This window comes from Labrus mixtus, chromosome 19 (genome assembly GCF_963584025.1).
Source record: "Labrus mixtus chromosome 19, fLabMix1.1, whole genome shotgun sequence".
NCBI classification, from domain to species: Eukaryota; Metazoa; Chordata; class Actinopteri; order Labriformes; family Labridae; genus Labrus; species Labrus mixtus.
In genome coordinates this window covers 6256317-6270888 of record NC_083630.1, presented here as the reverse complement: position 1 = coordinate 6270888, position 14572 = coordinate 6256317, and the positions used below count along the sequence as shown (strand labels likewise).

The window sequence follows — 14572 nt, the reverse complement described above, 5'->3', positions numbered from 1 at the left end:
CTCTTAGAAAGGGAGTAGTCATTGTCTGCTTCTATATTTTAGACTTAAAGGATTAGCATTTTCTTTACTAAGCCCTTCTCATGATCACTTGATGCTTTTCCAATATTGATAATAAAGCATAATAAATTGACATAATTGATATAATTTAATTTAATTTACCTTAACCTTTGGAAGAATGTATCTAATTCTCCAGCCAATCAGGGGACATGCCCAAAACTTGTAAGTCTACAATCTGCAAGGATGTGCTCCAGTGAATCGAGGCCCTCAGTGTTAGTTTAATGCAACAAATGATGTATTCCTCTCCCAGACTCATTGGTCCTGTTCTATCCAGGATAGCTGTCAAATTGTATTGCTCACACTATTTTACTTTGAAACTTTTTAAAATAAAATGTTCACTAACTCCATTTTACCACTTTACCTATTATAGTTTTAACTGTCTAAAATCAGGTGACACACATTTAGACAAACACATAAAGACAGATATCATTCTATGTCAACACACACATTTATTGAAGTGATGCCACAAACAGGCAAAACATCATATTGAAGATTTTATTATTAAACAGCATCTTGAAAATACAGGTTAACATAGACTGTGATTAGAAAATAATAGTACAACTACCAGTATGTGGTAATCAAACGTATATGGACAGTTAAAAAAAAAAAAAAACAGAACATCCCCCAATCACTCAAAACAATTCAGCAACAATGATAGACCAGAGACGATTTCATACTTGTGCAATAAGCACACATGCACATTCAAACAATCAGGTCATATACACTGGCAAGCGCAACATTATCGTAGTACATGTATAAACTGAGTGGATTAGTTGGGATCTGCTGGTGAAATCCCTTTTGAATTCAACTAATTTAACATTTAATGGGAGCCTTGTTTCACTAACAGCGTTTCCTCGCCAAAGTGCTTACAGTGGGGAAAACGTGTGTTGGAAAAAGTAATTATAAAACAACGACAAGGATGGACTCTAGCAAAATCAAGACAGGTTATTTGGACTAGATAATGGACTATCACAAGACACAAGTCCCCTTTAACCCCTAACAGAATGTCATCTCTTTCTCAACTTGATATAAAAATAAAACTGTGCTTCCCCAAAAACCCACCCTGGACATTCTCCTGTGACTAAAAAACTATCAAGGAGCAGATATTACCTTCCACTGACACCTTTGGGCAGAGACTATGCTGTTACCAACCAACTAGGGCTTTCCCTTTACTGTATCTTAACCTTCCCTAAACAAGACCTGGACTAAGTCATCACTTCGAGAGGCGTTCAAGTGCAGTCATGTGGTTGAGTTTGTCTGTAGCAAAATGGAACCAACTACACTGCCTGTACTGTGTACAATATTCAGATTAAGGAATTCCTGACAGGTAACTGAACAATTTGTGATTTACTCAATTCTTTATATGGCTGGCATTCCCAAAAGCACAGATTAAAGCCTGCAGGCAACTCTCAGGCCAATCAAAATATTGTTGGTCTGTAGGATCTTTTACATATAAATGATATTAAATGGGAGATCCTGTGTTGTTGTATTATAGTGGGTTAGATCTCATCTTTATGGATTTACTCAATGTGTTCACTGAATTCTTTACCATTCTTTATTTGGACAATGGAAGCATTTATATGCTTTTGGGAGAGCAGGCCGTAACCACTAGAAACACAAAGCTGGTCAGCTGGTCAGTCGCAGGGCTCTATCTCTTGCCCCTTTTGTTACCAGCAGGGGGTTTCTTGAGCTGGAGGAGGGGCATTCCTGCTCCAAAGCCTGCAGCCTGCTGGTTAGACACGCCGAAGGTCAGGCCGGCCGAGGGGTTGAGGCCGGGGTTACTGAAGTTAAAGCCTGAGCTGCTGCTGCTACCAAAACCTAAAACAGAAGAGGCAGGAAAGAGGAAAGTACAAGATATTAAAGTGAAAACAGTAATGAAAAAAGATAGTAATAAGAGAGAAATGTAGAAGATTTCCATTTGATATACAGGTTCCAGCATTTGTTGAGTTGTGGACAGATTAGTTTCTCCTGGTGTTAAACCCCATAACCTACAGCCTTTTTTTGGCAAAACTGCCAGTGACTTTTCAAAAAGAATAACAAAGCCTTGCGAGGATGATGATGCTGCCCAAGTCTTCATCCATTAGACAGGACATCGGAAAAAACCCGTCAGATATCTTCACTTTTCTTTGAAGCTCAGAGTAACCTGACACTATGTTTACAGGAAGCTTTTTCAACTGTTTTTCTGATAGCAAATTGTCAGGGGGAGAAAAAAAAATCTCAGTTTGTGAAGTAAACTTGCAAACACAAGCCTATTCTAACTGAAAACTATTTGAATTTGGCTCTGCGAGTAAAGACGGGGGGTATATACATTATGTATGTACCTGCACTCAGACTGCCTCCTGTGGGCTTACTGGTGGAGGAGAAGGCAAAAGAAGACCCCCCAGTCCCCACCCCACCAAATCCTGGCCCACCACCAAAACCTGTGGGAGAGAGTTACATTCAAGTCAGTATGGGCTAAACAAACAGCCCGCAGTAGGAATGAATACAAGGAGCAGTGCCTCAGGAGAACGCAGGCAGGCAATAGCAAAAAAAAAGCAAAACAAATGCCACAATCTACTCATTATAGCACTACACACAGCTGAATGGTGACGGCGAAAGATGACTCAAAGTAAACTGTATGGAAAAGCAAAGGCCAAAGGGAGAAAAAAACAACATGGGGAAGATTTAACCAAACACACCAACTACAAGAGAATACACCGACTTTGTGTGCGTTCAGACCACCTATGCCCACACTGCCAAGTTACTTTGAAATGGCTGTTGTGATCCTAAGACTAAGAGAGGACAAACTGTTAGTATCACACCCTTGTGAATATTTTGGGTGTTCTCCTCTCACTAAAGAAATAAATCATCCAATGTGTAACGTGTAAAAGTCCAGAGCATTGTGGTAAGTCATTGCTCACTCTTCTAGTGGTGTGAACGCACTTCCAACTCTCACAAAAGGAAAACAGAAAACAAACCGCCAAGCATTGACTGCACCACTTTAATCAAACACATACACACTTCCCACTACTACTTTCATACAGGAGCTAGGAGGTGAGGAGGGAGGGCAAAGTGGAAGGGAATATTCATTTAGTAAAGACAGGGGTAATACCTCCAAGGGTAGAAGAGCCCAAGCTAGTGCCCACTGCCGAGGCAAAGGGGTTTCCAAACCCTGCCCCCAAGGGTGCCTGGGTCCCTAAGGCACAGAGAGGGCATATGGTTTAACTCCTCTGAATGTGTTTTGTGTGGACAAAATATGCTCATCATCTTTCTTTGATAGAAAAGAGCTGGTTAAAATATGTTAAGGACACATTGTGTAGCACTCGCACCATTGTTATACTATACACGTATACTTAGCTACCTAATTACAATTAAATCACACTCCTCTCTAAATAATTAAAAAACACTAACACAAAGTTAATTAAAAGTTTTAAAATGGATATAAAAGTAACAGAATGCTTTCAATAAAATGTGTAAAAATTACCTTAAAGGTCACATATTATACTCTTTTTCAAAAAGTTTAAATAAGTCTCAGAGCTCCCATAAAACATGTGTGTGAAGTTTCTTGTTCATAATCCACTCTGATCCTGTATTTGATCATGCCAATAAACCCCTCTCTCAGCCCTGCTCAGAACAGGCTGTTTCTGTACCTTTAAATATGTAAATGAGCTGTGTCTGACCACGCCCCTTCCCTGGAAGGACTTGGGTAGCTTTGGCTTTCTTGTCCTATTGTTTACGGTGAGAAGGCACTCAGAGGGCAGAACAAACACCTAGCTGTGGGAGTGTCACCCACCTGGGGGAGGGGTTACTGCCCTTTGTGATGTCATGAAGGGATCATTTCCCAAACAGCTTGTTTGAGCACAAATTTTCTGAAAAGTGGAGCAGGAAAAAGACAGGATGGACTTTTCTTATAACTGGGCGTGTTGGAATACAGGCTACGGACACTCATTAGTGTTGAAAAAAACATTGTAAAGTGTATTTTGCACAATATGTGACCTTTAAGCACATTGAGTCTACGCTTGTCTTGCAAAATTTAGTTTGCAGGACAATCCAAATATTCTAGCAATTATGAAACTACTGTTAAAACCCTTACATGGTGATTTAGATATATAAGCAAAGCACAATCCCTTCCATAACTGTAGAACGTAAATGTATGTGTATTAACAGTATTTTGTATAGACTTTAAAGATCACAGTTATAAGCAGTAGTTGTATCTATTGAAAACTGGCATACGTGCAGCTAGTTCTTTCACTCAGAAACTTGTCTTTTTTTAAACCTACATGTAATATTTTTATCTTATCAAATTTTGCAGGGCTTCCAATTAGTCTGCATTGTTAAAACATATTCAGTCGAGAAAGAAACACGGACAAACGTTTCTTTGTTTAAAAACTGATTTATTGTCAATTTAATATGCAATTCCACTTACATAAAACACAAACAAACAGTTTAGAACAGAATTGATTGTTAATTGCTAACTTGCTAACTGCTACTGAATTTGACAAGTTTCCAATTTTTCAAGATTTCTGAGAGTGAATGAACTAGCATACGCCAAAAAAAAAAAAAAAGCATCACACAATTATTGAATATATCTTAAAAAGGCACACCATATTATATATTAAATATACTGTATCAACAGGCATTGGTTATATAAGTTGAAACACATTCATCTACAAGTAAAAGCACTCGAGATTTAAAAAAGAAATGTGAATTTGGCATCTATGGCTGCCTCAGTGTAAACAGGGGAAATCAGTGATATGGTACACTCTGCCTGTGGAAGTCAATGTGGTCAAGTTTCTTTCAATCCTTCAAAGAGGAGTGTAACAACCTTTGTGGTTTGTGTTGGAACACCTAGCAGTGTTTGTTAGACAGCCAACTTCTTATTGGGTAGTAATGTTTTAGCACACAAAAGCTACACCTTTGAATTATGTGATAATTATTATTAACACTTTACGTAGTTTGATAAAGTCTTACTTAGGTGAGGTGGCTGTTTAACATATTGTAAGACACTCATCAGGCTAGTGTTTTTTTTATACAAGCCTATACTTAGGTTTCGGTGATCAAAATACAACTTGCAATAGTTTTACCTCAAGGAGGTCACTTCTAGAAAAATCCACTCGAAACACGCAAAAAATGTAAGCATCTGATAAAAGTTCAATGAAATGAATTGGCAAAGAATAAGAACATTCAAAACAGTCTGTAGCAGCCAATCACATCAAAAGATGATCATCTGACTTTCTGGATTTGACTAATCAGGTCTGTTTTTGAGAACTACTGTTCTGAGGCTCAAACTCAAGCAGAAAAATATTAAAATATGCACACAACTCAATAAAATCAGGGAGCTCAAAATAGTTAAGCAGTGTAGGTAAACTTGAGGTGCTAGTACTCTGCCAACCATCAAAAATAAAACAATCAACAAAATCACACTAAATTCCTTCACTTGTTTGAAAAAAAAAAAAAAAAGGTAAAAAGGGGTCGTTCCTGCTGTTGGTTTAGCAATCAGCATTTGCATACATACGAATGAACATTACTGAGAATATGATGACCAACATGTTGGCTTAGTTTAGTATCCAGTTCAAGGTCTAAACAACTTTGATCAATAGTTTTTTAATCGTCTTTGTTGTGACTGGAATGCGGAAGACAAAGTGTGACTAGATTAAAGTCAAAACTCTGGACAACTTGAGAATCTTACTCACAGACGCCAAAGCTCGGCTTCTCAATCCTACAAAAAGTTCAGAGTACATCGACAGAGGACTGAATCGTCATGAGCAGCAGCTTCTCTCATCATATGCGGGTGATGATCTGCTCCATCAAGAAGTAATCAGTTAGGTTTGAGGACAACTGTAACTAGCAGCAATATATAGAAGAAAAAAACCACAACTACTTTTCTGTCCTCAAAAGGTCACCTGTGTCCAACACCAAGCAACACTGAATCCTTGTGGGAAATAACAACCCACTACATAAAGACAGCCTGACTGTGTCAATCATTACTGCTGAACTACAAAAGGAGAAGTCAGACCCATAGAAAGATTATCCACACGGCCAACAAACCTCTCTAAATGCAATTTTCCAATGAAATATCACCACCTTGGATAAAATACCTGAAATAGCAACTTGTGAACAGCACTTGACATTTTTAATTAGTTTAACCACTATGTGAAATGATCCAGCCCTGTGACACTGACAGTAGCCCTTGGTGAATTAGCAAAAATCAAGTAAAAGCACTATCGCCTCAAACAAACAAACAAACCAACTTAATGCAAGATAAAGCAGATGATTTTTTCACAGGGTATATCAGCCTCCTTTCACCTAAAGACCAAATAAGTGCAGTCACTGAAAGACAATTTTTAAAGTTCAAATAATCACTTCAGGCCATTTAATAGTTTGTACTTCAGTCCAGAGTCTTTTGGCACCTCTCACCTCATGTCCACTGAGGCCCACATCTGTACAAACCTTTAGCTAATACATCAACACCTGCAACATTACCGGGGCTCAAACAATCTGGCTGAAGTAACGCCACCCAGCTGCAATGGTTGGAGTTGTATGTGCTGTGATACTGACCCACCTCCAATATACCTTTCCAGTCATGGAAGGTTACTCATTTAAATCACACAATAAAATACAAATAAATAGGTAAATAAATACTGAAATGACCAAGATATCCACTGGTCTTTAGGCTTAGTCTATGAAATGACTGAGTCAAATACTAGAGAATAACCACTATTTGGCAACAAGGATGGGAATTTGCTAGATAGTATCACAATAAAAAAATAAAAGAAATCTTTCAACCTTGTGCCAACCTCTAAGGTAAATGAGCCAGCAAAGCTATGAATTAGAACGTTTCGGCAAAAGTAGTCTGTTTTTGGACAGCTAGCAGTACCAGGGGACCAGAAATGTGTTTGGCTTTGTATGAAATGAAAAATGGTCAAGAAAAACAAATCCTTAGTAGGCACCACAAAGGTAGTGTGCACTTGTGCCACATAAGTGGATCTGATCTTAACTACTGTGCAACAGGGCTCGTTTGTGAAGGGCTAATCCTAGAAAAATAGTGTTCAAAGAATGGCTTAGTAAAATATTCCCATCCCTTCTTGGCATTTACTTAGAAAAACATGACATGTTTGGAACAGCTCCTGCATGTCCTGCCAAGCTATCAAATGCATGTGAATGTTTAAATATGATTACACTGAAGTGTCACATTCATAGTCTGGCTAACAACTAGTTGCCATCAGATCTAATAACAGTCGATGCGGTGTTGAGCGTTTAGGTGTAAAGGAAGCAGCAGAAGGGTTTTTTTTTTTGGTTTTCTTTTTTAAATAATTTGCCATTTGAGTACTTTTAAGTCATGCTGCTTTTTTAACCTGGTCCAATTTTGAATATTGCTTTCAGACTTTTGAATTAAATCCGCAATTTATTTTGTTTTACAAAAAAAAGAGAGACAGCAGAAACATGCTTATTTACATAGTAGCTTAGTTTGTTCATTGTAAGTGAGTGCACTGATATGCCTGTAAAATGGCCTACAAACCAAAGCCTACAAAAAAGGCTGAACATTTTGAACACCTCAGAGATGTGGCAACAATCATAATGGACACTCCTCTTTAAAAGACTTACTTTAGTTTAAAAATGTGTAATAAAAAGGACATTTGTGTGCCATTGAGTTCTGAGGTGAGTAAAACAAAAGTAACCTCCTCAGTTTATGTTGTAACATCACTCTACACGGTTCGTCCTGGAGCATTTATTTTACAAAGTCCTGACAAGTGCTGAGTTACCAACACACCTCTGACATTCTAATGTCCGAGTAAGAAATGTGTCATATAGTCTTCCCTCTCTGCTCAGACGTGATATAAATACTGTGAAGATTACTCGTCATTAATATAGTTGTTTTTACTGTCAGAGTGTGGATATACTGGATATATAGTATGTTGTTGTCATGGTTTACATATAACCACTGTAGCTTACATTACTTTATTGATAATAGGACTGGCTGTTTTTGTTTTTTTTTTAGATACAAGTTGATGTAATGCAACAGTTGAAATATTTAGAGTGTGTTTAAAACTGGGCCTTCTTTGTAAGACCTTGAGTAAGAGAAGCTGCATGCTTCCATAAACAATGGCGACACAAACCTTATAAATTCAGTACATAAAAATGTTCAGGAGTCCTGTCACTGACCGGGTGTCTAATCAATCGGGGGCTTCTCTACAATGTAGAGACTTCTTTACAGGTTGACTAAGAGAGTAGGTGTTACAATAATACAATAAATTTACATCTTATACACCTACTCATTAGCCAGGCAAAATCGTATAAAATATTGAACAATCATCAACAGATGAACCAAAATTCTGCCTCCTCATTCAGAGCATGAATGTTCACTAAGTGTATCTAAATCACACAGTAAATGCTTAACACAACAACCTTCATCAAGTTGGCTCATTTCAAGCATCCATTGGATAATAATGAAAAAGACTCCTTACTACAATGAGATGTAGAGGCTGTAATTATATCTTTGGGTGAGTCAAATTGGGATAACTGGACTCTATCATTGTATAATTTCTCCATTGAGGTCAGCCTAACATACGTGCCCTTACATCCTACTGGAGATGGCACATAAAGAGTGTTTTCAGTTAACTTGCGCCTGCTTATGCTTCAAAGTGTTTGTATCGGCTTGGCACCAAGACTGGCAGATTCTGGTGTTCACTGGAGCTACCTATAGAACGTGCTCACTGTATTTCTGTAAGGCGTATTTGATAAATGAGTCCAACCCTTGAACTGAAGGTCAGAGTCAAGATGGTAAAGGCAGCTAAAAGGATTCTCCATCCCTCTCTCTCTTTATATGGAATACAGACACTATAGTTTGGCACACACTAAGGCTCATTTTTAATTATTTCAAATCCCCATCTGTCTCCTTCTGACCTTTCACCTATCACAAGTGACTTCTTTAAAAATAATAAAAATACAAACGCGAAATGAACACATCCTGTCCTTTCCAATATGTATTATTAAATGTGTCTCTCCCCTCCCTCCTTTCTTTTAAGGTGAGAGGCGGAGAACTTTCTAGAACTTGTAGGCAGTCAGACCTGGAGTTGGCTGCTGTTGCTGGGTCAACGTGGCTGCCATGGCAACCGCTGCAGCATTGGGCACACTGGAGAATGGGGCGGGCCCGGTCGTGACTCGAGGCGCACTCTGCCACTTCCTGTTAGACGCCCGTTTGGACTCAAAGACGTCTGTGGAGTCTTCAAGGAAGGCCCGGCGGTAGGAAAGGTACTGGTGCTTCAAGATCTGCCACATCAGATATAGACACAGGACGACAGAAGAAGAGAATTGAATTCATATGATCTTTACAGATTTAAAAAAAACTATTTGTTTCACAATTTTTAAGCTATGCTGAGTTGATGAGGATATTGTGTCATTTTCAGACCAAGCTGGAAGAACAGAACTAACCTTCACATTCTCATGGACAGACTGGAGCTGGGCAGCCTGCGCCACAAACGTCTGATACAACTTCTGCATGGCCAAAGTCAGGTCTGGAAAAAAACAACACAGACAATGTTATGTTCTCTGTGGAAATCTGAGAAGATGAAGGGGAGAAAGGGGGAAAATCAGAACTCAAGACCAGTGATGTTGAAAATCTTCAAATATGCACTATTCTTTAATCGTGATCAGTGTTTAAATTGGTTCCAAACTGATCTGCAATTTTCTGCTATGAGCAAATAGTTTTCTTTTTTTATAACAAAGTCACATAAAAGTCCTTTTACCCTGCGGCGTGATGTGGGAGCCACTGCTCTGTGTGGTCAGGTGATTCTCCAGTTCTTCTATCTGCTGCCTGTACTGCTGCAGCTGCACTTCAAACTGCTCGATAAGGCTTCGGAAATAACTAAACACAAAATATACACAAGTTAATTTCCTTCAAATCCATTAAGTGGAAAAAACACTTGACATACAGTTTACCCTGTGACTTAAAATATTATACATGTATGATAGCACTACTTGGCTTTAATTTGGGAAAACTCACTCTGATGGGGCAGTATTTTCATGTTGAAGTCCAGGGGGAGTTTTTTGTGTACGCAGTGAGATGTCAGCGTTTTTCAGCTCCTTAAGAAGAAAGGTCAGAGGATATCAAAGATAGATAGGCCTGGATATATCTTCCAAATTTGAATTTCATGTTGAGCAACAGATTCAGTTAAGAATCTATGCAACTAATTTCTTCTTATTTAAAGGCTTAATATGCAATTTTAAATGTAAAAGAAATCAAGTATATCCTCTGAAAATAACTCTGTGAGTCATGACTATCTACAATGGGTGTAACACCCGAGTCCCACTGTCTGTGATGTTTTCAGAGTCCTATCTTCACTTTGTTTACGTCGCCGGGACGGCGGCTGAGAGAAAAGAAGAACAACATACTGTACTCACTGCTTAACTGTGTTTTTAGATCACGCTCATTTCAGGTAAATTTACATGCAGTGTGAAGATACGAGCATAATAAAGATCGCTAGCATTAGCATGCTAACACAACAATGTAATGCGAGTTGTTTTGGTTTCATGCTGGTGCTCAAGGGCGACATCTGCTGGATAAAAAAAAACGCATATTAAGCCTTTAAACTGATTTTTGAAAGTGCAAGAAAGGGTCTCTAGCAACACCTTAGAAAATAATTTTGGACAACTATCCAGCTTGATTAAAAACTGGGATAAACTGTGGATCTATATATGTTATGATTAAAACATATGCAAAAGGATATACATACAGAATGTGTCCATTTACAAATATTTTTATGTGGACCACTTTACTGCATTTCATGAGTTCAAGTGTCGTGTGACAATGGACCTTTAACAGTATGAAACTTGTGCAACAGGACTAAAAGAACGTGGGCTTTCATGTAACTTCTCACATTTAAGCTTGTGTCTACCAAACTGCCTTTTTTTTTTTACCTGTGCTGTCTCCAGCTTCAGCTTGTCGATGGCCAGAGCCTGGCGCTGCAGGCCGCTGGCACTGACAGAAAGAAGCTGTTTCAGGCTCTTGATGTCATCTTGGACTTTTGAAATGGCCTTCGATGACATTCTGCTGATGTCCTCCTGGACCTGTTTCTGGTCTTTCACAAATTTTCTATAAAGAAGGGAGACAGACCATTAGATACAATTCAGACAATGCAAAGCATTTTCCGGAAACACATTATGTGCAATACCAATTAAAAAAAAAATAACTGCCATGTTATTTGTGGTTTAATTGTGTTTGTGGTACCACACACTTCATGAGATAAATAGATGTCATGCTTTATGGTTCTATGATCCTTCTCGCTTTATCAACAACACTTTCATCATCTTTAAACACATAAGCCAGATCTAACTGAACAATATGCACTTGCTCGTGGTGACACAATGACCATTGACAAAATACACACACACAAAAACACTTACTGGAAATTCTCGACATCCTGACAAATGACTGGCGGCAGGTTCTCATCTTTTAAAGCTTTACTGTCCCTGAGGGAGAGAAAGAGAGTGTTTTTCATTATTACAAAAAAATGGACTATATGCATGCTGATCAGATGTAAGTCAACAAGATAGGAAGCCACTGAATGCCTCTTAGTAAAAAGTTGTTTACACTTTCTTAAAGTATGGACAGATGTGAACTGTTGTACTATCATTCACATTTAGTGAAGAACCATAGGCATGATTGTCAGTTAGCCTTACTGAGCACTGGCTCCAGATGATGTATCACTCTTGTTCTCAGAGGAAGTGCTGAAGTCTACTCCGCCCAGGCCAAGGCTGGGGGCAGGTGCTGCTGATACCGCTGTGGAGGTAGCCAGCAGAGAGCCCAACGTTAACCCACCAGCACCTCCAAGAGTCTGACCCAAACCTGCAACATCAAGTGAAAAAAGTATGTTGTAGTACTGTGGAGAAATGTAAAGATTGACAACTACTTCTAACTCAATGATCAGACATGACTTGATCATCACATGTTTCCATGTTGACAAGCTCAAGCTGTTTCCATCTCACCTGAAGCCATAGTGCTGGAGAAGAGACCCCCACCCAGAGATGGGCCTACAGAGGCTGCTGCTGCTGTGGTTGTTGTGCCACCAAGGCCGAGGGTGAAGCCTGCTGCTGCAGGCTGCTGAGGAGCTGTAGATGTCAGGACAGAGCCAAATGATAAACCTGCCCCTGCAGCGGCTGGTGTGGCGGTGGTAGCAGCGGTGAGGGAGAAGGGTGTTGCTGAGGCGGTGGGCTTGTTAAAGGCCAAGCTGAAGCCAGTGGATGCAGCTGATGAGGCTGGGGCACCTGAGAAAACATAAATGAAGAAATCAAGGTTTAAACATGTTTTCATTGTTTTTTGAAGATCGTAGTTTAAAAAATACACAAGGAATACAGACTTACCTAATGTGAGGCCTGTCGTAGGAGCAACAGCGGCTAAAAGAGGATGACATAGCAAGACCAGAGCCAGTTACAAAGGAATTTATTTTACATCTTTCTATTTATTTTTTGTAAACATGTACATTTATTACTTGATGCAGGTGTGTTGAAAGAGAATCCTCCAGTAGGTTTCTGACCAAAGAGACTTCCTCCCAGGCCAAGAGATGGGGTCGTGCTGGTCATGGCTGCAGCAGGGTTTGGAGCTGCTGTACCCAGAGCAGCGCCGATAGAGAAACCACCAGTACTGGCCGCAGGTGCACTAAAGAGGCAAAAAGCAGGGTGTTCAGCGACATTAAGTAATGTCACAATGACAGAGTCAAGTAGAAATCCAAAAAGCAAATAGATCTGCTAAACAGACCATTAATACAAAAATGACATGCCTTCCTTATTTTTTATTCTTACACATTGTTTTGACCACCTGCATCCCTACATACATGTTGGTGGATCAAAGTAACAGCTCCTGCCTGTTACTAAGACAAGAGGGAACTACACACCACACAGAGATAGATAGATAGATAGATAGATACTTTATTGATCCTGAGGGAAATTCAAAGCATCCAGTAGCAGGTTACAAAGACGTACATGACATGAAACATTTGTTACAAATTAAACCACAAAACCGACGCCCCCCTCCCATACATATATATTAACCCCAAAAAAGATTTAATGAATACCCCTAGATGAATCAAACTTAAACTGTGCAATTAAAAATAGACTTAAACAATAAATGTACATAACCCGTGCAGGGATAAAAATATATGTGTAATTTAAACAAGAAACTATAAACAGTTGAGGAAAAAAATCTGTAATTAAACCTGAATATAAAAAATAAGAATAAAAAAGTGTTGACCTTCTGAAGTTGTGTTGTTTATATATGTACAGCAATGTTTAAGAAGCAGATAGTGCAGAGTTATCAAAAACAGACATTAAATAACAGGCAGTGCAAACATTAAAGGTGCTATTTAAGTAATTGAGGTGATCATGAAAGTGTCCAACTAGAGGCTGACTCTTACAGCTGTGCAGATGAGAAGTGGAAAAAGGAAGATTAATCCAGGTGTGTGCAGAGCGGTGCACTTTAAGTATTCAAGGACACTTGCTTTAGTGAGATTGCTTGCTTAACATCAAACAACAAACAATACAGCTATTAGTGTTCTTCATCAACGTGTTGTATTCTTAAGGCACTAAGACTTAGACTCTGGCTACGTGTTTAAGTTTGGTCTGGCTATGCTAACGTTAGCTAAGTGGGTTATGTGAATTGTGGCGTTACCTGGTTACGGCCCCAAATGCGAATCCCCCTCCAGTGCTGGCGACACCAAGAGTTCCGGTTCCAAAGTTAAAGCCCGACATGTTATCTGATCAGGGCACACATTTAATACAAAAAGGCTATCTGCACTTCAGCTTCACATGCTCTGCGTACAGCCCAGCATCACAGCTAACTCGTTAGCTCTGATAGGCTCCGGCGTGAGGGCCAAATCCGCTGTCTCGTCTCCTCTCAAACATTTAGAAACAAACTATTCGACCACTCAAAACATTGAGAACTTCCGCTGCAGTCCTGAGTGTTTTCAGACTGTATACTTTTCTTTTTTAGAAACTTAAAGCTGCCAAAAAACGGAGAGATGTTCTCGCATGGTGCTACTTTTCCTATTCCCCGCCTGGTATCTCCCCCGTATGCTATTGCATTTCGGGTAATCTTTTATCCCAACTACATTTCCCGTCGTCCCCATTACTTTTTTGTGTCGCGTGATGCTTCAGACATGCGCAATGTGCCATCTTTGGTCATTGACAGAAACGTCAATGAAGGTTCCGGTCTATTTTTCATAATAAAAGACTAAATAAATAAATAACAACAATGATAATAATAATAATAATAATAATTTATACTTTATTGATCCCGCGAGGGGAAATTCGTTTTTACACTCTGTCTAGTAAACAGAGGCTTGTTTGTAAAACAAGGCACCATTCAGTTTCACTAACTGACTCTTCTTTTTGTTCTTGCTAACTAAACTATCACCTTTTTTTTTGTCTATGAATAATTTATATTTTTCAACCCCCTTATCTGTCTTTTTTGCTTTTAACTTTGTACACTTTATATAGCCTATCTTTTATATATCTATTATATCAAATCCATGCCTGGATTAAC

At 39.0% G+C, this 14572-nt stretch overlaps 1 protein-coding gene across 4 annotated transcripts; it reads right to left on the bottom strand.

The window, feature by feature from the left end:
• Nucleotides 1–538: 538 nt before the first annotated feature.
• On the bottom strand, nt 539–14119 carry nup58 (nucleoporin 58). Of its 4 annotated transcripts, XM_061065042.1 has the most exons (14): nt 13700–14119; nt 12525–12691; nt 12397–12429; nt 12022–12300; nt 11716–11881; nt 11440–11505; nt 10954–11128; nt 10040–10119; nt 9783–9901; nt 9469–9551; nt 9105–9306; nt 3149–3232; nt 2379–2477; nt 539–1875 (listed from the first exon to the last, which is right to left on the bottom strand). In XM_061065042.1, the coding sequence occupies exons 1-14, from the start codon at nt 13777–13779 to the stop codon at nt 1706–1708; spliced, it is 1803 nt and encodes a 600-aa protein (XP_060921025.1). In that variant the 5' UTR covers nt 13780–14119; the 3' UTR covers nt 539–1705. The 4 variants fall into 4 exon arrangements, with proteins under 4 accessions (XP_060921025.1, XP_060921027.1, XP_060921026.1 ...); XM_061065044.1 differs by lacking the exon at nt 2379–2477; XM_061065043.1 differs by lacking the exon at nt 3149–3232.
• Between the last annotated feature and the right edge of the window lie 453 nt (nt 14120–14572).

What these genes read in the sequence shown, in the direction of transcription:
- nup58 (XM_061065042.1), bottom strand. Translation starts at nt 13,779, where the DNA reads ATGTCGGGCTTTAACTTTGGAACCGGAACTCTTGGTGTCGCCAGCACT. An exon ending in CTCCAGCACTATGGCTTCAG is followed by an intron (nt 11,882 to 12,021) that starts GTGAGATGGAAA and finishes TTGATGTTGCAG; the next exon opens with GTTTGGGTCAGACTCTTGGA. An exon ending in CTGTCCATGAGAATGTGAAG is followed by an intron (nt 9,307 to 9,468) that starts GTTAGTTCTGTT and finishes CTGATGTGGCAG; the next exon opens with ATCTTGAAGCACCAGTACCT.